The 22,389-nt window shown below is 42.2% G+C and overlaps 1 protein-coding gene across 1 annotated transcript in view; it reads left to right on the plus strand.

Annotated features, from left to right (window-relative positions):
- Window positions 1–22,389, plus strand: part of LOC134341058 (serine/threonine-protein kinase SIK3-like) — a 410,314-nt gene that overhangs the window by 157,548 nt on the left and 230,377 nt on the right. Inside the window, exons 5-6 of the mRNA XM_063038806.1 lie at window positions 6,779–6,903; window positions 16,302–16,425. Of these exons, the coding sequence (XP_062894876.1) occupies window positions 6,779–6,903; window positions 16,302–16,425 (249 nt within the window). The remainder of the gene's footprint in view (window positions 1–6,778; window positions 6,904–16,301; window positions 16,426–22,389) is intronic.

Raw genomic sequence — 22,389 nt, forward strand, 5'->3', positions numbered from 1 at the left:
TGGCGCAGGATTCAGTGGACGTGTCTGCGAGCGGTACGGCTTCCGGCCATCTGGTGAACCTGTCTCCCATGGTAAAGATATACCTGGCACGCTGGGAGACTGGCAGGCCGACGATGTCCAGGTGGATGTGTTGGAACCTCCTGTGCGTCGGCTGGAACTGCTGGAGGGGAGCCTTCACGTGCCGTTGGACTTTGGCGGTCTGGCAGTGTATGCAGGTCCTGGCCCAGTGTCCAACATGTTTTCACAAATCGTGTCTGACGAATCTCCACTACCAGCTTGATGGACGCCTAGATGGACGGGTGGGCCAGGTCGTGCAGCGTGTCAAACACCCGGTGCCTCCATGCTGCTGGTAGCACAGGTCGGGGTTTGCCGGTAGACACGTCGCACAGGAGTCGATCCGCTGTCGGGCCAATGGAGACGTCCTCCAACTGGAGCCCTGAAACGGCGGTGCGGTAAGCCGGGATCTCGGTGTCCGACTGTTGTGCTTCTGCCAGTGCTGCGTAGTCTATTCCTGAGGATAATATGCATACTGAGTGGAGGCAGGGGCAAGACAGTGTGTCAGTGATGATGTTGTTCTTCCCTGCGATGTGGAGGACGTCCGTGGTGAATTCTGAAATAAAGGACAGGTGCCTCTGCTGCTGAGCTGACATGGGTCCGATACCTTGGCCAGTGCGAAGGTGAGGGGCTTGTGGTCCATATAAACGGTGAACTCCCTTCCCTCGAGGAAGTACTGGAAATGCCAGACACCCAGGTAGAGCCCTAGCAACTCTGTCGAAAGTGCTGTACTTCACCTCTGGTGGCCGTAGGTGGCTGCTGAAGAAAGCGAGTAGTCGCCACTGGTCCTTGACAAGCTGCTCCAGGACTCCGCCGACTGCCGTGTCGGAAGCATCGACTCTTGAGTGCACTAGGAGTGCCGCCTTTGCCAGCGCCTCCTTGGCCTGCTCGAACGCCTCCGTGGGCTCTGCGTCCCGTGCCACTTCTTTGGCCTTGCCGGCTATCAAGCTGAACAAGGGTCTCATGATGCGTGCTGCCGCCTGCGCGAACCAATGATAAAGGTTGACCATCCCTACAAACTCCTGCAGGCCCTTGACCGTGCTGGGCTTGGGGAACTGGCGGATGGCCTGGACCTTGTCCGGTACGGGAACTGCGCCATGTCAGTTGACTCTGTGGCTCAAGAAGTCAATTTCCATCAGCCAGAACTGGCACTTAGCCAGATTGATTGCCAGTCCGTGGTTGCTCAGACATTGGCAGAGCTGGCACAAATGTGCCACGTGCTCTTGGTGCGAACTGCTGGCCACCAGGATTTCATCCAAGTAAATGAAAATGAAATCCAGGCCGCGTCCCACCGAATCCATGAGCCTTTGGAAAGTTTGGGCTACATTCTTGAGACCGAAAGGCATCCTCAGGAATTTGAACAAGCTGAACGGGATGATGAGGGCTGTCTTGGGCAGATTGTTGGGTTGCACTGGGATCTGATGGTATCCCCTGGCCAGGCCGATTTTGGAAAAGATGGTCACTCCGTGCAGGTTCGCCGTGAGGTCCTGGTTATGGGGTACCGGGTATTTGTTGGCGGTTGTAGCACCGTTGAGCCTTTTGTAGTCTCCGCAGGGCCTCCATCCTCCTGCGGACTTGGGAACCATGTGCAGCGGGGATGCCCACGGGCTGTCTCAGTGGCATACGATTCCCATCTCTTCCATCTTACGGAACTCCTCCTTGGCAAGATGGAACTTGTTGGTTGGGAGCCTGCGAGCTTAGGCGTACAGCAGCAGTCCTTATGTGGGGATGTGATGCTGCACGCTGTGCTTGGGGTCAGCCATGGAGAACTGCAGGGTGACTATGGAGGGGAATTCTGCCAACACCCTGGCGAATTCGTTACCTGAGAGGGTCACGGAATCCAGGTGGAGGCCGGTAGCTTGGCTTCTCCGAGCTGGAAAGTCTGGAACATCTCGGTGTGGACCAAACGCCAGCCTTTTAGGTCAACCAGGAGGCAGTTGGCTTGTAGGAAATCTGCCCGTAGTAGTGGCTATGACACCGCTGCCAACGTGAAAGTCGAAGTGAAACGGCTGGACCCGAAATGCAGTGATATAATTCGTGGGCTGTACGTCTGAATACTGGTGCCATTTGTACCACTGAGTTCGGGGCCTGGGACCACGTTACGAGTGTCCATGTTCGAGGGGGGAGTACGCTGACTTTGACCCCGGTGTCTACCAGGAAGCGCCACCCGGAGTGTCGGTCCCAAAGGTACAGGAGGCTGTCTCAGTGGCTAGATGTCATATCCATTAGCGACGGCTGGCCCCGGCGTTTCCTGGAAAAGCTCATGGTGGACGGCAGTGGCGTGCGCCTGAGCCCCATCTTTGGTGATAGAAACACCATTGTTCCGAATTTCCATTGTTCCAACTTCCAACCCACAATAGCAACCTTGCCACAAATTCAAGTATGAAAGGGCTGACTACAAACACTTCTCGACACCAAACTTACCAGATCTGGCGAGATCAGAGACAAAGGCTGAAGTCAGTACATCAAATGTTCCCCAATATATTCCCGCAGCTAGCACGCCACCTGCAGCAGAACCCTTGGCACAGTATTTAGCGCGACAAGACCTCATCAATTCAGGACTCTACCAGTTTCACAATAAGCCTGAAAATTACCGTGGGTGATACTCCTCATTCACCAGTGCCACCGGCAGAGTCCAGCTCACAGCAATCCAAGAGTTGGACCTTATGGCTAAATGACTGGGAAAGGAATCAAGTGAACAGGTGAAATGCATACGCTCAATGTACGTCAACATCCCCAAGCTAGCCTTACACAAAGCATGGGAGAGACTGCAGGACCGCTATGCAGCCCCTGAAATTATTGCGAGAGCGTTATTTCAATGGCTGGACAATTTTCCTAGGGTGTCAGCCAAGGACCACGCTAAATTATGAGAATGCGGAGATTTACTCATGGAGATTCAAGGTGCTAAAGAAGATGGCTATTTAACTGGCCTGTTGTATCTGGATACCTCATGCGGAGTTGGACCAATTGTGGACAAGTTTCCATTTGGGCTGCAGGAAAGATGGGTGTCTATTGGCTCAGAGTACGAGGAAGAGAACTGTGGTCGATTCCCTCCCTTTGAGTATTTTAGTAGATTTGTGTGCAAGGAGGTGAAGAGGCGAAACAACCCTAGTTTCATGAATCAAGGCAGCACCACAGCTCACACCAAGCCTGTCAAACCCATTTTGAACAATTTTGTCATCAATAAACCCGTCTCAGTGCATAAAACCGGTGTCCGCAGTCAACAATGACACTAGTAAGAATTGTCCATTGCGCAACAAACCCCACCCTCTCAAAAATGCAGAATGTTTCGAAACAAACCCTTTGACGAAAGAAAGGCCCTTCTCAAGGAAAAAAGAATATGTTTTAAGTGCTGTTCCTCTACCTCCCACCTCGCTAAAGAGTGTACGTTCCCTTTGAAGTACTCGGAATGTAACAGCACTAATCACAATGGGGCCATTCATCCCAGCCCGTCACCGCAAACTGCCAAGGTGGGAGGGAGATCATCACTCTGATACAACTATTGTCAGCTCGAGCTGCACAGCAGTTTGCAGTCCGGGTCAGTTGAGCCGTTCGTGCTCAAAGATCTGCCTCACTAAGGTAAACCCTAAGGGAGCCAAAGACAAGGCCATCAAAGCCAAAGTAATTCTGGACGACCAGAGCAACCACTCACTAGTGAGACCGGAGTTCTTCGAGTTGTTCAGCGTAAAGGGTAATCCATTCCCATACTTCCTTAGAACTTGCTCTGCCATTGTAGAAACATATGGCAGGAAGGCCGAAAAGGCTTCCAGCTCGAGTCGCTGGATGGCAAAGTTGTCATCAGTCTCCCTTCACTCTTAGAGTGCAATGATCCGATCCAAGATTCCGACACCAAGTGCAGTGATACACCGGCCCCATCTCCACCACATTGCCAAGTACATCCCAGAACTGGATCGGGAAGCAGAAATACTCCTGCTACTCAGAAGAGACGTTCTTAGGGTGCACAAAGTCAGGCAGCAGGTTAATGGACCACACAACGCCCTCTTCGCCCAACGTCTAGATCTGGGCTGGGTGGTGATAGGAGAGGTGTGCCCTGGCAATGTACACAAACGGACAGTTAACACACTCAAGACTAATGTGCTAGAGAGAGGCTGCCATTCAATTTCTCAGCCTTCCACAAGTGTTATGTGTATCAAGGAAGCACAACAAAGGCATGAACATAGTAAAGTAACTGAGAAGACACTGGGACAGTCAGTCTTCGCTCAAACTAAGCACAATAATAAACTTGCTCCATCAGTAGAAGATGCCATCGTCTTAAAAATAATGGACACAGAGGTGTTTAGAGATGAAGCGAACAACTGGGTCACCCCACTACCGTTCAGAGAACCATGCCAGCGTTTACCAAACAACAAAGAGCAGGCAGTCATCTGGTTCACATCCTTACAATGAACCCTGAAAAGGAAACCTGAGACCAGTTACAGAGGTTGTACTACTTCTACCTAAAGACTGATCTAGAGACTAAAGTTCTATACCATGTTTATAGTGACTTTACAAAGGTCAGGCAGGGAGTGTGTTGCCCTTAAGGCATTTATTTGACTTTGTTGGGTCTACGTTTTAAATGATTTGTTAACTATTTCCTAGTTAAAGGTTGATAATTAAGTTACAGTACAGTTTAACAAAGGTAAATTCATTGTCTGTCGTATATCGCGGCATGTGATGACGTCACCTCCGGTTTCGCGAAGATCTCCGGCTTCGCGAATGATCGTGAAGAGCTCCGTTTCTATCCACAAAGAAACATTATAGAAGCAATGCCGTAAGTTCCTATGAAAGTATTCAAAGTAAAAATATTAACCTGGTTTCTGTTAAGGAAGCCGCAGTTTGGGTGGCGCACGTGTCAGCTTTTCAATTTCAAACGCGGGGTCTGCTCAAGCCCGGTGGCGGTTTGACGCGACCCCCTCGCTCCCTACTAGGGGCGGCTGGAGACACTCGCTAAAAGAAGAGAGCATGTGTGGTCTCCAGAATGAAATGGACGCTGTATATGTTTGCAATTTTTGTCAACAGTTTTCACCATACAACGTTAATGTGGAAGAGTGAACAGTAAATGGTTAACCTTACTATGACTGTCTTCATTGACTCCGGTTTAACTTGGTGTTTAGTTAGAGTTTCAGCACACTGCACAAGAATACTACAGACATATGCCAGTGATATTAACCCTGATTCTGAGTTTTCATTTGCATTTCTAACTTTGTAAGTGAAGCAGTCCATATTTACTCACAAGTCAATCTGAATAATATTCTGACCTGGTCTCCTTTATGTTTCTGGTAATACATGTACCACAGTAGTGTCAGCAGCAGCAATTTTCAGTCAGAGGATTGAAGCTAGTTTAAAATGATGCTGTTGATGTTCGCTGACTATGCTCAGCAGTAGAAAACAAAAGCAAAAACTACTAAATCCCTTACTACTAACACTTTTATTAATAATAAGCAAAACTAACAATGGAGAGGTGAATGGTGGCAAAGTGCAGGGAAGGCTGGTTGAAGCATGCAGAAGCAGGGTTGGGTACAGGCTGAATCGTGGTGGTGTGGTTCAGGACCCGGAGCAGTCCAAGAATGAGGAACAGCCCAATAGTTGAACAATTTAAATGCCAAGCCAGACTGGAAAGGTCAGGGTGTTGGGTCCAGAGGCAAGCCCTGGGCCAGTTCTGCCCTGTTCTGCTCACTGCTCCACAATGTGCACTCAGTTCTGCACTGAACTCTGTCTGTGGTTGCATTGATGCCTCACCTTACGTCCGTGGTCATGCAATGTTTACTCGGCTTTCTGTTGAACTGAGGCTGTGGCCTGCTTCAGCTGTGGTGATGCCTAGCTTCATTTATTTCATAAAACTTTAGTTCTGAAGCTATTTGCTTACTGTCATTGTTTGTAATATGCTTTTTCTCTCTCTCTGCTCATTGGATGCTTGATTTTTTAAAATGGGTTCTTTTGAGGTTTGAAAATGCAAACACGAAGAAAACTGCAGATGCTGGAAATTCAAGCACACACACAACAGCAGCATCTTAAACCAGCTTCAGTCCTCTGACTGAAAGACACAATGGGTTTCGGCCCAAAACGTCGACTGTACCACTTCCTATAGATGCTGCCTGGCCTGCTGTGTTCACCATCAACTTTTGTGTGTGTGCCTTTTGAGGTTTCTTTGTTTTGTGGCTGACTGTAAAGAGATGAATCTCAAGGTTGTTAATGTATACACACTTTGAATTTTGAACTAGCTTGGAATTCAGTGACATTTTCATCCCAAAGTACTTAACTTAGTTATCACCTATACTGGGGTATTGTTGCTGACAGCTGCTCACCGGAGTCCTCTGTCCTGGCCTAGTTTTCCTTCCTCTCCCAGGGATAAAAGTTTTTCTGGCGTTTCTGTAGCTCTGGGTTTTTATTGGTGTGGTTGCCTATCCCATACTTAACCCTCCTCCTTTTGTAGCCAGACTTGGAACTATCCGTGGAGTTCATCAAGTCCCCCATTAAAATATCCTAGTTGTTATTTTTAACCAGAATCTGTGCTGGACCAGCTAAATGAATACTGTGGCTACAAGGACAGGTTGCATGCTGGGTATCCCACAGTGAGTAAATTTGCATATGATTAACCCTTGAGTGACTGAACAGTACTATCCCCTATCTTCAGGGCAAGTCAAGAATGTAATAGATTGGTAAAGATAACATACGCTGTAACAGTCTAGTTACAGAAACTAAATTAAATTAATTTGTGTTTCAGACTTTGGATTCAGTAACATTTTTACACCTGGTCATTTACTGAAAACATGGTGTGGGAGTCCACCTTATGCAGCTCCTGAGCTGTTTGAAGGAAAAGAATATGATGGGCCCAAAGTGGATATATGGGTGAGTTTTAAAGATAGCTTATCTATGATTCCTTGTAGTTTGATATCTGGTAACAGACTGTGTTATTAAAGTACCCCACTTTTTTTATTGTTAACTTCTTGACAAATCATGTATTATTTAATTGTCTATTTAAAAAACACACTATAATCAAGGAATAAAGTATTTCTCACTACTGCTGAAAAAAATTCAGATTATTAACATCAGTTTTGCAATTACATGCTGTTTTCTTGTACATTGCATTCAGAAATTTTTTTCTATCCTCCCCTGCTTCCTTTTTTTTTCATATTTCACACAGCATTTTAGATCATCGGACTACTCAGCCCATCAGGCTTCTTCGCCAGTGCATTATGGTTGATCCATTTTCCCTTTCAACCTATTTGTCCTGCCTTCTCCCTGTAACTGCTGAAGCCCTGATTAATCAAGAACATACGTCAGGAAAGACAGGCAGGTGATGGGGCAAATTTGTAGCCATTGGGATGAGTTGCAGTGCAATAAAGTTGCAGTGAAATCAAAGCAAAAAGTATCAAATACTGGTCTTAAGGTGTTGTATGTAAATGCACACAGCATAAGGAATAAGGTGGATGATCTTGTACAGCTACAGATTGGCAGGTATGATATTGTGGCCATCACTGAGACCTGGCTAAAGGATGCATGTTTCTGGGAGCTGAACATCCAAGGATACACGGTGTATCGGAAGGATAGGAAGGTAGGCAGAGGGGGAGGTGTGGCTTTATTGGTAAGAAATGATATTAAATAATTAGAAAGAGGTGATACAGGATCGGAAGGTGCAGAATCTTTATGGGTTGAGCTAAGATTAGCAGGGGTAAAAGGACCCTGATGGCAGTTACTTATAGGCCTCCAAACAGCTGCAGGGATGTGGACTACAAATTACAACTGGAAATAGAAAAGGCTTGTCAGAAGGGCAGTGTTATGATAATTGTGGGGGATTTTAACATGTGAGTGGATTGGGAAAATCAGGTCGGCACTGGATCTCAAGAGAGAGAATTTGTAGAATGTCTGCGAGATGGCTTTTTAGAACAGCTTGTTGTTGAGCCCACTAGGGGATCGGCTGTACTGGATTGGGTATTATGTAATGAACCGGAGGTGATTAGAGAGATTGAGGTGAAGGAACCCTTAGGAGGCAGTGATCATAGCATGATTGAGTTCACTGTGAAATTAGAAAAAGAGAAGCCGAAATCTAATGTATGGGTATTTCAGTGGAGTAAAGGAAATTATAGGACCAATATCCTTCCAGGGAGGTTGTTAGTGCTATTGGGGAGGCTTTAAACAAGATTTGCAGGGGGATGGGAACCAGAGTGCCAGAGCTGACAGTCTGGCTGAGGTGAAAATAAATGATATTGAAAGTTTAAGCAAATCCGTTGATAGAAAGGTTGTGAGTGGTGGTAAAAATCTTCTGAGGTGTATATATTTCAATGCTAGGAGTATTGCAGGGAAGGCGGATGAGTTGAGGACGTGGATTGACACGTGGAATTATGATGTTGTAGCAATTAGTGAAACTTGGCTACAGGAAGGGCAGGACTGGCAGCTTAATATTCCAGGGTTCCGATGTTTCAGATGTGATCGAGGCAGAGGAATGAAAGGTGGGGAGTAGCATTGCTTGTTAGGGAAAATATTACAGCAGGGCTCAGGCAGGACAGATTAGAGGGCTTGTCTACTGAGTCCTTATGGGTGGAGCTGAGAAACAGGAAAGGTATGGCCACATTAGTGGGATTGTATTACAGACCACTCAATAGTCAACGAGACTTGGAAGAGCAAATCTGCAGAGAGATAGCAGACAACTGCAGGAAACATAAAGTTGTGGTGGTAGGGGATTTAAATTTTCCATATATTGATTGGGACTCCCATACTGTTAGGGGTCTAGATGGTTTAGAGTTTGTAAAATGTGTTCAGGAAAGTTTTCTAAATCAGTATATAGAGGGACCAACTAGAGGGGATGCAATATTGGATCTCCTGTTAGGAAACGAATTAGGGCAAGTGACTGAAGTCTGTGTAGGGGAGCACTTTGGTTCCAGTGATCATAATGCCATTAGTTTCAATTTGATCATGGACAAGGATAGATCTGGTCCTAGGGTTGAGGTTCTGAACTGGAAGAAGGCCAAATTTGAAGAAATGAGAAAGGATCTAAAAAGCGTGGATTGGGACAGGTTGTTCTCTGGCAAAGATGTGATTGGTAGGTGGGAAGCCTTCAAAGGGGAAATTTTGAGAGTGCAGAGTTTGTATGTTCCTGTCAGGATTAAAGGCAAATTGAATAGGAATAAGGAACCTTGGTTCTCAAGGGATATTGCAACTCTGATAAAGAAGAAGAGGGAGTTGTATGAAATGTATAGGAAACAGGGGGTAAATCAGGTGCTTGAGGAGTATAAGAAGTGCAAGAAAATACTTAAGAAAGAAATCAGGAGGGCAAAAAGAAGACATGAGGTTGCCTTGGCAGTCAAAGTGAAGGATAATCCAAAGAGCTTTTACAAGTATATTAAGAGCAAAAGGATTGTAAGGGATAAAATTGGTCCTGTTGAAGATCAGAGTGGTCGGCTTTGTGTGGAACCAAAGGAAATGGGGGAGATCTTAAATAGGTTTTTGCGTCTGTATTTACTAAGGAAGTTGGCATGAAATCTATGGAATTGAGGGAATCAAGTAGTGAGACCATGGCAACTGTACAGATTGTAAAGGAGGAGGTGCTTGCTGTCTTGAGGAAAATTCAAGTGGATAAATCCCCGGGACCTGACAAGGTGTTCCCTCGGACCTTGAAGGAGACTAGTATTGAAATTGCGGGGGCCCTGGCAGAAATATTTTAAATGTCGTTGTCTACGGGTGAGGTGCCGGAGGATTGGAGAGTGGCTCATGTTGTTCCGTTGTTTAAAAACGGATCGAAAAGTAATCCGGGAAATTATAGGCCGGTGAGTTTAACGTCAGTAGTAGGTAAGTTATTGGAGGGAGTACTAAGAGACAGAATCTACAAGCATTTGGATAGACAGGGGCTTATTAGAGAGCGTCAACATGGCTTTGTGCGTGGTAGGTCATGTTTGACCAATCTGTTGGAGTTTTTTGAGGAGGTTACCAGGAAAGTGGATGAAGGGAAGGCAGTGGATATTGTCTACATGGACTTCAGTAAGGCCTTTGACAAGGTCCCGCATGGGAGGTTAGTTAGGAAAATTCAGTCGCTAGGTATACATGGAGAGGTGGTAAATTGGATTGGACATTGGCTCGATGGAAGAAGCCAGAGAGTGGTGGTAGAAAATTGCTTCTCTGAGTGGAGGCCTGTGACTAGTGGTGTGCCACAGGGATCAGTGCTGGGTCCATTGTTACTTGTCATCTATATCAATGATCTAGATGATAATGTGGTAAATTGGATCAGCAAGTTTGCTGATGATACAAAGATTGGAGGTGTAGTAGACAGTGAGGAAGGTTTTCAGAGCCTGCAGAGGGACTTGGACCAGCTGGAAAAATGGGCTGAAAAATGGCAGATGGAGTTTAATACTGACAAGTGTGAGGTATTGCACGTTGGAAGGACAAACCAAGGTAGAACATACAGGGTTAATGGTAAGGCACTGAGGAGTGCAGTAGAACAGAGGGATCTGGGAATACAGATACAAAATTCCCTGCAAGTGTCGTCACAGGTAGATAGGGTCGTAAAGAGAGCTTTTGGTACATTGGCCTTTATTAATCGAAGTATTGAGTATAAGAGCTGGAATGTTATGATGAGGTTGTATAAGGCATTGGTGAGGCCGAATCTGGAGTATTGTGTTCAGTTTTGGTCACCAAATTACTGGAAGGATATAAATAAGGTTGAAAGAGTGCAGAGAAGGTTTACAAGGATGTTGCCGGGACTTGAGAAACTCAGTTACAGAGAAAGGTTGAATAGGTTAGGACTTTATTCTCTGGAGCGTAGAAGAATGAGGGGAGATTTGATAGAGGTATATAAAATTAGGATGGGTATAGATAGAGTGAATGCAAGCAGGCTTTTTCCACTGAGGCAAGGGGAGAAAAAAACCAGAGGACATGGGTTAAGGGTGAGGGGGGAAAGTTTAAAGGGAACATTAGGAGGGGCTTCTTCACACTGAGAGTGGTGGGAGTATGGAATGAGCTGCCAGACGAGGTGGTAAATGCGGGTTCTTTTTTAACATTTAAGAATAAATTGGACAGATACATGGATGGAAGGTGTCTGGAGGGATATGGTCCATGTGCAGGTCAGTGGGACTAGGCAGAAAATGGTTTGGCACAGCCAAGAAGGGCCAAAAAGCCTGTTTCTGTGCTGTGGTTTCTATGGTTCTATGGTTCTATAGAGGCACGAGAGAGGAACTGGCCAAAGTTGACTGGAAAGGGACACTAGCGGGAAAGACAGCATAGCAGCGATGGCTGGAGTTTATGCGAGAAATGAGGAATGTGCAAGACACGTATATTCCAAAAAAGAAGAAATTTTCGAGTGGAAAAAGGATGCAACCGTGGATGACAAGAGAAGTCAAAGCCAAAGTTAAAGCAAAGGAGATGGCATACAAGGAAGCAAAAATTAGTGGGAAGACAGAGGATTGGGAAGTTTTTAAAACCTTACAGAAGGAAACTAAGAAGGTCGTTAAGAGGGAAAAGATTAACTATGAAAGGAAGCTAACAAATAATATCAAAGAGGATACTAAAAGCTTTTTCAAGTATATAAAGAGTAAAAGACAGGTGAGAGTAGATATAGGACTGATAGAAAATGATGCTGGAGAAATTGTAATGGGAGATAAGGAGATGGCAGAGGAACTGAACGAGTATTTTGCATCAGTCTTCACTGAGGAAGACATCAGAAGTATACTGGACACTCAAGGGTGGCAGGGAAGAGAAGTGTGTGCAGTCACAATTACGACAGAGAAAATACTCAGGAAGCTGAATAGTCTAAAGGTAGATAAATCTCCTGGACCAGATGGAATGCACCCTCGTGTTCTGAAGGAAGTAGCTGTGGAGATTGCAGAGGCATTAGCTATGATCTTTCAAAAGTCGATAGATTCTGGCATGGTTCCGGAAGACTGGAAGATTACAAATGTCACTCCGCTATTTAAGAAGGGAGCAAGGAAGCAAAAAGGAAATTATAGACCTGTTAGCTTGACATCGGTGGTTGGGAAGTTGTTGGAGTCGATTGTCAAGGATGAAATTACAGAGTACCTAGAGGTATATGACAAGTTAGGCAGAACTCAGCAAGAATTCCTTAAAGGAAAATCCTGCCTGACAAACCTATTGCAATTTTTTGAGGAAATTACCAGTAGACTAGACAAAGGAGATGCAGTGGATGTTGTATATTTGGATTTTCAGAAGGCCTTTGATAAGGTGCCACACGAGGCTACTTAACAAGATAAGAGCCCATGAAATTACGGGAAAGTTACATACATGGATAGAGCATTGGCTGATTGACAGGAAACAGAGAGTGGGAATAAAGGGATCCTATTCTGGTTGGCTGCCGGTTACTGGTGGTGTTCCACAGGGGTCCGTGTTGGAGCCGCTTCTTTTTACATTGTACATCAACGATCTGGATTATGGAATAGATGGATTTGTGGCTAAGTTTGCTGGCGATACAAAGATAGATGGAGGGGCCGGTAGTGCTGAGGAAACGGAGAGTCTGCAGAGAGACTTGGATAGATTGGAAGAATGGGCAGAGAAGTGGCAAATGAAGTACAAGGTTGGAAAGTGTATGGTTATGCACTTTGGCAGAAAAAATAAACGGGCAGGCTATTATTTAAATGGGGAAAGAATTCAAAATTCTGAGATGCAACGGGACTTGGGAGTCCTCGTACAGGATACCCTTAAAGTTAACCTCCAGGTTGAGTCAGTAGTGAAGAAGGCAAATGCAATGTTGGCATTCATTTCTAGAGGAATAGAGTATAGGAGCAGGGATGTGATGTTGAGGCTTTATAAGGCGCTGGTGAGACCTCACTTGGAGTACTGTGGGCAGTTTTAGTCTCCTTATTTAAGAAAGGTTCTGCTGATGTTGGAGAGGGTACAGAGAAGATTCACTAGAATGATTCCGGGAATGAAAGGGTTAACATATGAGGAACGTTTTTCCGCTCTTGGACTGTATTCCCTGGAGTTTAGAAGAATGAGGGGAGACCTCATACAAACATTTCGAATGTTAAAAGGCATGGACAGAGTGGATGTGGCAAAGTTGTTTCCCATGATGGGGGAGTCTAGTACAAGAGGGCATGACTTCAGGATTGAAGGGCGCCCATTCAGAACAGATATGCGAAGAAATTCGTTTAGTCAGAGGGTGGTGAATCTATGGAATTTGTTGCCACGGGCAGCAGTGGAGGCCAAGTCATTGGGTGTATTTAAGGCAGAGATTGATAGGTATCTGAGTAACCAGGGCATCAAAGGTTATTGTGAGAAGGCTGGGGAGTGGGACTAAATAGGAGAAAATGGATCAGCTCATGATAAAATGGCGGAGCAGACTCGATGGGCCAAATGGCCAACTTCTGCTTCTTTGTCTTATGGTCTTATATCAACCTCCACCTTAAATATACCCAATGACATGTCCTCCACAGCCACCACAGATTCATCATCCTTTTGCTAAAGAAATTACTCCTCATCTCTGTTCTAAATATACAACCTTCTATTCTGAGGCTGTGCCCAGCTGTTCCTAGACTTCCACATTATAGGAGATATTTACTCTACATCTGCTCTATCTAGGCCTATCAACATTCAGAAGGTTTCATTAATATCCCCCTTCATTCTTTTAAATTTTAGCAAGTATAGGCCTAAAGCCATCAAACACTCCTTAACACTCCTTATTTCATTTCCAGAATTATTCTGTTGAACTTCCACTGACCGTTTCCAATGTCAGCACATCCTTTCGTAGATAAGCAGCCCTAAACTGCTCACAATACTCAAAGTGAGACTCACCATTGCCTTATAGGGTCTCAGCATTTACATACTTGGTTTTAGATTCTAGACCTCTTGAAATGAATACTAATATTGCATTTGCCTTCCTCACTACCAACACAACCTGCAAGTTAACCTTTAGGAAATCCTGCACAAGGACTCCCAAATCCCTTTGCTGCTTGAATTTTTGAATTTACTGCCTGCTTAGAAAATAGTCTACAGGTTTGTTACCTCCTACCAAGGTGCATGACTATACAATTCCTGACATTATATTCCATCTGCTAGTTCTATGCTCCTCCTAATCCATCTTTCGGCAGCCTCCCTGTTTCTTCAACACTACGTGCTCCTCCACCTATCCTTATATTACCTTCAAAATTAGTCACAAAGCCAGGAATTCCATCATCCAATTACAACATAAAAAGCAGTGACACACAACTAGTCACACTGGCAGGCAACCAGAAACGATCCCTTTATTCCCAATCATTGTTTTCTGCCCATCAGAAGATCCTCTGTCCATGTTAATATCTTTTCATGTAATATCACTTACTGTTAGGTTTTTTTGAAGTCACATGTGTGTCACCTTGTCAAAGGCCTCCCTAACATCCAAGTGCACAACATCCAACAATTCTCCTTTGTCTATCCTGCTTGTTATTTCTTCAAAGAATTCCAACACATTTGTCAGGAACCATGCTGGCTGTGGCCTGGTTTATCATGTGCTTTCCAAATACTCCAAGACCTACCTCATCCTTAGCAATCAACTCCAACATCTTCCCAATAATTTGCTTTTCTTCTGACTTTCTCCCTTCTTGAAGAGTAGAGTCGTATTTGCAATTTTCCAGTCCTCCAAAACCATTCAGTGATTCTTGAAAGATCTTTACCAGTGCCTCCACAATCTCCCCAGCTATCTCAACTCAGAACCTTGGGTTGTAATCTATTAATATCAACTGCACTCACTCAGTTCTGCCCACTGACACTCTTGAACTTCCACTATACTGCTAGTGTCTTCCACAGATAAGACAGATGCAAAATATTTAGTTGATCCACCTTTCCCTGTCCCCCATTACTACCTCTCTCGCATCATTTTCCAGTAGTCCGATATCTAGTCTCGGCTCTCTTTTACTCTTCGTATATCTGAGAAAACCTTTGGTATCCTCTTCAATCTTAGTAGCTAGCTTGCTTTTATAGTTCATCTTTTCTCTCCTTATTGCTTTTTAATTGCCTTTTGTTGATTTTCAAAAAGTTCCCACTCCTCTAACTTCCCACTAATTTCAGCTCTATTATATGTCCTCTCTTTTGCTGTTACGTTTTTGACTTGTTTGTCAGCTACTGCCTTGAGAATTAATAGCCAAAGTTTTGCCATTTCTATGGAAGTGGGCCCTACGGCACAACTGGTCCATACTAAGTAAACTGCCCACCTAAGCTTTTTCCATTTGCCTGTTTTTAGCCTCTATCCCTCTAGAACTTTCCTATCCATGTACTTATTCAAATTCCTTTTAAATTGTTCAAATTACTCTACCTGGCAACTCGTTCTATATATGCAACAGCCCAACTCCGAAGAAGTTACCCCTCTGGTCCAATTTAATCATTCCCATTCACATTAAACCTGTTTCTTTAGTTTTTGGTTCCCTTTACATACCGTATCTATATCCCTAATGATTTTATGTACCTTTATCCTATGATTTCAGAATGTTACTGTATGATACAATTTCTATCAGCTGAGGAATCCAAATTGATTGAACTGGGAGGTCCAATTATTCAGGAGTGAATCCCTAATAGTTGTTGAAATGTGGGATTCCTTCAACCAAAAGGAAATTGATATGAAACTTTCAAAAATGAAATTTGTAAAATTTTCATTGGGTTAGAAGATCAAGGAATACTGATTAATCTTGAAGCACAAATCAGTCAAGCTCAAACAGAAGGGGCCAAGTAGCTTTTTCTTGAATCTATAATGGCTAACACAATATGTTTTTCTTGAGAAAGGAATATGTTTCTTTAATCAACTCATTAAATAAAGAGCATTTGTGAAGATATCATACAGTGCAAGGTCTGGGATCAGCCAGGATAAATTTCATAGAAATCTGCTTTGTATCAATTTGAAATATTTTTTATTGTGCTATGATGTAGAGTCAATTCCAGCTACTGAAGCAGTGAGATTCATCACAGCACACCATGCATAGATTATATAGAGTGAGTTAAGGTGCTGTTGCTACTCACTAGAATATTCAGAGGTTTGAAAAATGGCTTTTAATGAAATAATGACCTTTTGCATCCCTTTCTGACCAACGAAGGCACTTTCAGAAAATATAATATGAAACACAGCTAATTTGTGCATAGCAAGCTCTTGGAAATTCAGTGTATCAGAATAAAATACGATTAAAGTGATGCTGAGGATTCTGCAATTTTTGTAGTTTTATACTAGGTTCATTTTCTCCTCAGCTGTGCAGCTCAGCAGAAGAGAAAGAATGAATACAACGAATAAGTACAAAGTATAATTTGTCGTAATATGATTGATCTCACTATGCTTTTTCTTTCAGAGCTTAGGGGTGGTGTTATATGTGCTCGTATGTGGGGCCTTACCATTTGATGGTAACACACTGCAAAACTTGCGGGCCAGGGTACTAAGTGGTAAATTTCGAATTCCATTCTTTATGTCTACAGGTAAGAGAAGTATTTTTTATTAATCATTGAAAAAAAAGTCTTAAGATTTTGATGAAATTTTGAGATGTATATTTTATGGACCAAAATTATTTTGATATAATATTCTATTCTGTGTAGCTACATTAAGGAAGCAATGGCTAGTATATTTTCATCTCTGTTTTGATTCTTAAATTATCTCTCTGTAGTTCCTGCAAAAAACGGATGTAGATTCTTAGGATATGCTTGCCTTTTATAGTTTAAACATGTAGAATATTTCTAAGAGAGCATTCTTTATTCTTGATAGAAGTGTAATTAACTAACTAAATGAAACTTCTGTATGTTACAGAGAATTTTGAAAGTTTCTTTGATTTAAAGTAAATGTAACTAAACTATTAACATTTCCATAAAAATCCCAAAGTGAAGCCTTGTGAAGATAAAAATCTCAAAATATTGTTTAATCAGAGATCTGTGATGCAATTTCATAAGCTGGCATCATAATGTATTACTTAAATGGGTTTCTTAAATTTAGTTAGGATTTATTGATACTGCTAGAAATAGGATTCGTAACTCACAGGGTGGGAAATAAAATCAATGTAATGCTGCTACTTTTCCTGGCATAGTCATTTGATCATTTGTCATCTTCACATGATTGTGTTTACTACATCAAGGTGTAGTGGCTTGCTCTATAGAGCTAAAGCATGTTGGACAGTAGCATACATGAGGAAATCTGCAGATGCTGGAAGTTCAAGCAGCACACCCAAAATGCTGGTGAACGCAGCAGGCCAGGCAGCAACTCTAGGAAGAGATACAGTCGACGTTTTGGGCGGAGACCCTTCCTCAGGACTAACTGATAGAAGAGATAGTAAGAGATTTGAAAGTGAGAGTCCTTGCTTGGACAGTAGCATGGTTGAAACATAACAGGACACTAAGCTGAGCGCTAAAGAAAACATCCACCGGAACAATTATAAAAGTCTTGCAGGCTTGACAGCATCAATTTGCAGGTTTAAGATTTTTTACTAACATTGAAACAATTAAAATTGAAGTAAATTAAATAAATTAAAAAGTAGAAGTACAGAATTAGTTAAGCAGTTTGTTATCAAAATAATCATGTTCTGTGTTTTTGGAAAAGGAATTGTACTCCATGACTCCTAGTCCATAACACCACAGTCACCATTGAACTGATACTGGTGAATGCAGCAGGCCAGGCGGCATCTCTGGGAAGAGGTACTGTCGACATTAGTCCTGATGAAGGGTCTCAGCCTGAAACGTCGACTGTACCTCTTCCTAGGGATGCTGCCTGGCCTGCTGCATTCACCAGCAACTTTGATGTGTGTTGCTTGAAATTCCAGCATCTGCAGATTTCCTTGTGTATGCAGTACTGAAATGAATTGTGTCTTAGTCTAAATTAGCATTGGGAATTTTCCTAGCACAAATGTTGGGGAATCTCAGCAACTTGGCACTTTGCCCTTGGATCATTTGCAGTGTAAACTGATAGATTTAGTATTCAGAATTTAAAAATAGGTGAGAACTTCAATATTTGACAATGCTTATGTGGCAGTGTCAGGTCTAAAAGATTTAAGTAGAGTTCCTGTGATTTCATTTGGAAATGTCAGCATTAAACCCTAAAACTGGATTCATTATTTTTCTTAATTATTTTTGAATTGTAGGAAAGACTAATTTCATTTTGAATACTAGAGTGCTGCATAGTAGATAAGCTATGATTTTCAACTGCATCAGTGTTTTATTTCAGAATTTTAAATGTGGCCTAAAACAAAATAATTTGCTGGATGTTGAAATCTTGGTTGGAACCTATGGATGCAATTTTTAAGGCACAGAATTGATTTCAGAAGGAAAATATTTGGAATCTTACTGGTGTTTGAGGATAGTGGAAATCCAAATCTATCAAATAACCTAGGGCAAATCTAATTTTACCAGGGATTAGTTTTCATCAGAGTAGATTACTGCATGTTAATGGCTGAAGCAAGGTGGAAAATTCTGGTCTTGATAAGGATGAAAGTTTAATAGGCTGGAAATCTAGGTGGTTAATTATTCAAGGAAAGTTCTGCCCGTGATAGCCTTCTTACTACAGTGACCAACATGGTAGAGTGCTGATCCTATTCTCTGAGGTGTTGTATAACTACCCCATAGAGATTCACAGTTAGGCCCAGCAGCTGCATATTCAATAGAGAGTTCCCACCTTCACAACACCATTTGGAGAAGACACAATTGTCCCACAATACTGTTCCTGCTCACATTCACTGTGGCCCACTGTGCCTATCATAGATACCGACATTATTTCTTACCTGTTGGTAATTACTTTCAATGTCAAGGTCTTTGAATTCAAGAAATTGTACTTAAGGAAAAACTATCCCTTGAAGAACCTATTCTACCTGGGTTTATTAAGGCTCGACTTCTTTAAAACTGCTACCATATTATGTGAGGTTGGCTGGAACAGACTACTCCCTTCTGAATATCAAAACATAAGAAGCTGGATAATTTCCTCTAAGATTCTTTATCCTTGTTATCAAAATGGTTTGGTATTAGTAGTATCCCCAAAGTGTGATTAGGCCTCCTCATAAAAATCCAGTAATCCAGTGTATTGGTCCTGTTTGCATATTCATACAAAATTTGCAGAAATGTGTTATAGGACTTCCTACCACAAGTCAGTAGCATCACCACTTTGCCATTCTGTGATGCAGGGAGACAAAAACTCATTTACTCGTGGTTAGTTGCAAAGTATTTAGACATAAAGCAGATTGTGTTAGCAAAAACAGCTTTTAGAGTTGGTGCTGATTTTACAAGAAATCAATTTCCATTTAAAACTTAGGAAACATCTTCATTCATGTTCAACTTTTTTTTTGGTTATTAAATTATTATTTGTTATTGATATCTGTTAAGAGCAACATTCAAAAATAAAAATAAGTGATTTTGCACAGGAAATTATTTATGGGTAGTTAAATCTGTGTCAGTTACGATTGGACTTTTCATTGATCTGAACATTAATTTTAATCAAAGAAGTAAATTTAATTCCAGATTTGCAATTAGAAGTTCCCATTTGCCTTCATCTAAATACAATTTTCTGTGGTTCAGTAATTAAATAGTAATTAATGTAAGTGGGTTTCGATTTTTATGTTACTGCGGAGGCTAATTAAAATGGCGTCTTTGTTATGTTAATCTGGGGAATGCGGCTTTGTTGTCTTAAACGCTGAGAAAGTTTGCGCTAGCAGCTTGTTGTGGTTTAGAGGGTGATAAGAAATACGTTATTAACCAATTGGGATAGTTGTTATGGTTTTGGTGTATTTGAAGATACTGTATGCGCGGGGTTTTGGGGCAGAAGGCGGGAGAGTGAGACAGAGGATGGACGAGGTGCTGTGAGTCCACTAACGGGGTCAGACCCCGAGCAGGACATTCGGCGAGGAGACAGAGATGGACTCGTGTGGAGCGTCTGGTCGACCACCGTTATTGGTCCCAGGCGGCTGGTCGAGGTGGTCCGAGGGGGGTCGCAGGGTGAAGAAGAAGGTCCTTGAGCTCCAACGGGTTTTTTGCACGAAGAGATTGAACTTTGATAAGTGTGGCGCCTTTTATTTTCCTTTTATATTTTATTCTCTTTTAATTATATAGTTCCAGTAATATCTATAAACTGTAAATCATTTAATCTTATCTGGTGTATTGTCTGTTATCTGGGCGGGGTAGGGTACCTCACATAGTATCCACACAAACTATTACCCAGTTTGGCGGGGCCGAGGGCTGTTTCCCTAGACGACAGCAAGCCGAGCAACCCTGAGGGTGGCCAGGGGGGCTACATTAAAAACACCTTCACAGTTGTATCCAGATTTAATTTATTCTGATGCTTGGTGCATTGTCACTGCTGTTAGTGATGAAATTACTGTGATTTCATTAACTGCAGTATAAGAGCTTTGGTTTTAATTTTACTGGAAGAGTAGATTTTTTTTATCTACTCTACATAGTTATTAATATTTCTCTTACAATTATTGTTCTGACTGGTAAAGAAGTCAATGGTTTCACAAGATTACTGTATGACCATTTGCCATAAAATGGTGACTGTGTAGCATCTTACTTTTATATCATTACAATCAATCACAATCAATCATTATGCGGTTGAAATCAAAAATACTAGTTAAAAATATACGTATGAAAGTTAATGAAATCCCATTGGGTGTGTGTCATGTTTTCAGGGCTTGATCATGAATAAGGTAATATAAACTACTGTTAAGGAAGCATTTGATTATGTTTTATATTAGACTGCTTAGAAACTGCTCTGTTTAATATTCTGAAGATTTTTGTGTTTGAAAATCCACAAACTTGAAGCTTTTTGGAGTTCTAAAAATTGTGATCTGTATTTTAAAATTGAGCTCACTTCTTTGTATAATTCAAATGTGTTTTACTGTCAGTTATTGCTTCCAAAGTAGATATAACACTTCTTTTAATGTCTCTATCTCTTAATGCATCTTACTATGGTAGTTATCAAATTTCGACTTCTGGTACTCAGAGGCAGTGTCTGCTTTTGGGTATCTTGTCAGTCACTTGTTTTAAACAACATAATCTCAAAACAGGTGGTTATGATAGAGCTAACGGTGTGTTGGGAAGACCAGATTGAGGAGGTGTTTAAGTATCTGAAGGCCAAATATCAGGAGCTGATACAGCAGTGCCAGAGAGAGGGACGGAGGCACATTACAAGCCTATAGAGATGGGGTGTAGAAGTTCTGCTGGCTACTTATTCTGCAGAATCTACTCTCCCCTTGGCAGTATGGGGACCACCAAGAGAAAAGCCATCAGGACTGTCACAGAGGCTATTGAGCATGTCTCCATATGGTTATTGATCAAGATGTGTGACCCATGGACCAATGCTGCTAGGATGCAAGCAGCACTGACCAACCTGACAGGGACACCTAGGTGAAGGTGCCTGATATTGAAAGACTCAAAGATTCTGATGACCCCCAGTTACTTCACTGGTGATGTGTCTCAGCGCAACCTAGGATGTATCTAAGCATCATAGTATTTCCTTGCCTTCTTTTGAGCAATATTTTCTCTTGTGGTTATGTATTCTGAACTTCACTGAAAAGAATTTTCAAGCTGATGTTTTCTTCTTGTTAGTTTTCAGACTGCTATTTTGTCATGTAAAAGCTATTTTTGCACAGTGGATCTCAAACTATATGCACTTGAGTGAATGTATTTGTCAATTGTCAGTAATAGCTGGATTATCAAGGAAGACCCTAGAATTCAATATCTCTATAAAATAACAATTTCTATCTTAAAATTTTCTACTATTAAAAATTTTCTATTTAACCTTGTCACATCTCAAGTTCTATGGTCTGTAAAAGTCCTGTCATTAATTAAAAAATATATAGATGCCTCTTAGTTTATACCTGTAAACTTATATTTACAAACGTTTGTAAATGTTCAGTTGAAATGTTTCAGTTTGATCTTTTGTCTACAGTTTGCTTTCTTAAAACTCTGTATGATAAAGAGTTTTGGCATGAAATATCAACTGTTCAGTTCTCTCTCATGTTCACCAAATGTAAAAACTATTTTTTAAGTTTGGAGAAGGTCCTCTTGTGAGTGTGAAGAACACACACAAAATGCTGGAGGAACTTAGCAGACCAGGCAGCATCTATGGGAAAAAAGTACAGTCGATATTTCAGGCCAAAACCCCTCAGCAGGCCCAATACATCGACTGTACTTTTTTCTGTGGATGCTGCCTGGCCTGCTAATTTCCTCCAGCATTTTGTGCGTGTTACCTGGATTTCTGGCATCTGCAGATGTTCTCTTGTTTGCCTTTTGGGAGTTTGTTAATTTTTTTAGGAGTTCTGTATGGAAAAAATGCAGCACAAGTTGTGAATACATATAGCAGAGTATAATTTGATGACATTTTTACAGTACTATTTGGAAGTTATATTTAATATTCCAAAGAAAAAATATAAATTTGAAAATCTACAAACTCTTCTGAAGGCAAATTAATTCAAA

The sequence above is a fragment of the Mobula hypostoma genome, chromosome Y, assembly GCF_963921235.1.
Source record: "Mobula hypostoma chromosome Y, sMobHyp1.1, whole genome shotgun sequence".
Classification (NCBI taxonomy): domain Eukaryota; kingdom Metazoa; phylum Chordata; class Chondrichthyes; order Myliobatiformes; family Myliobatidae; genus Mobula; species Mobula hypostoma.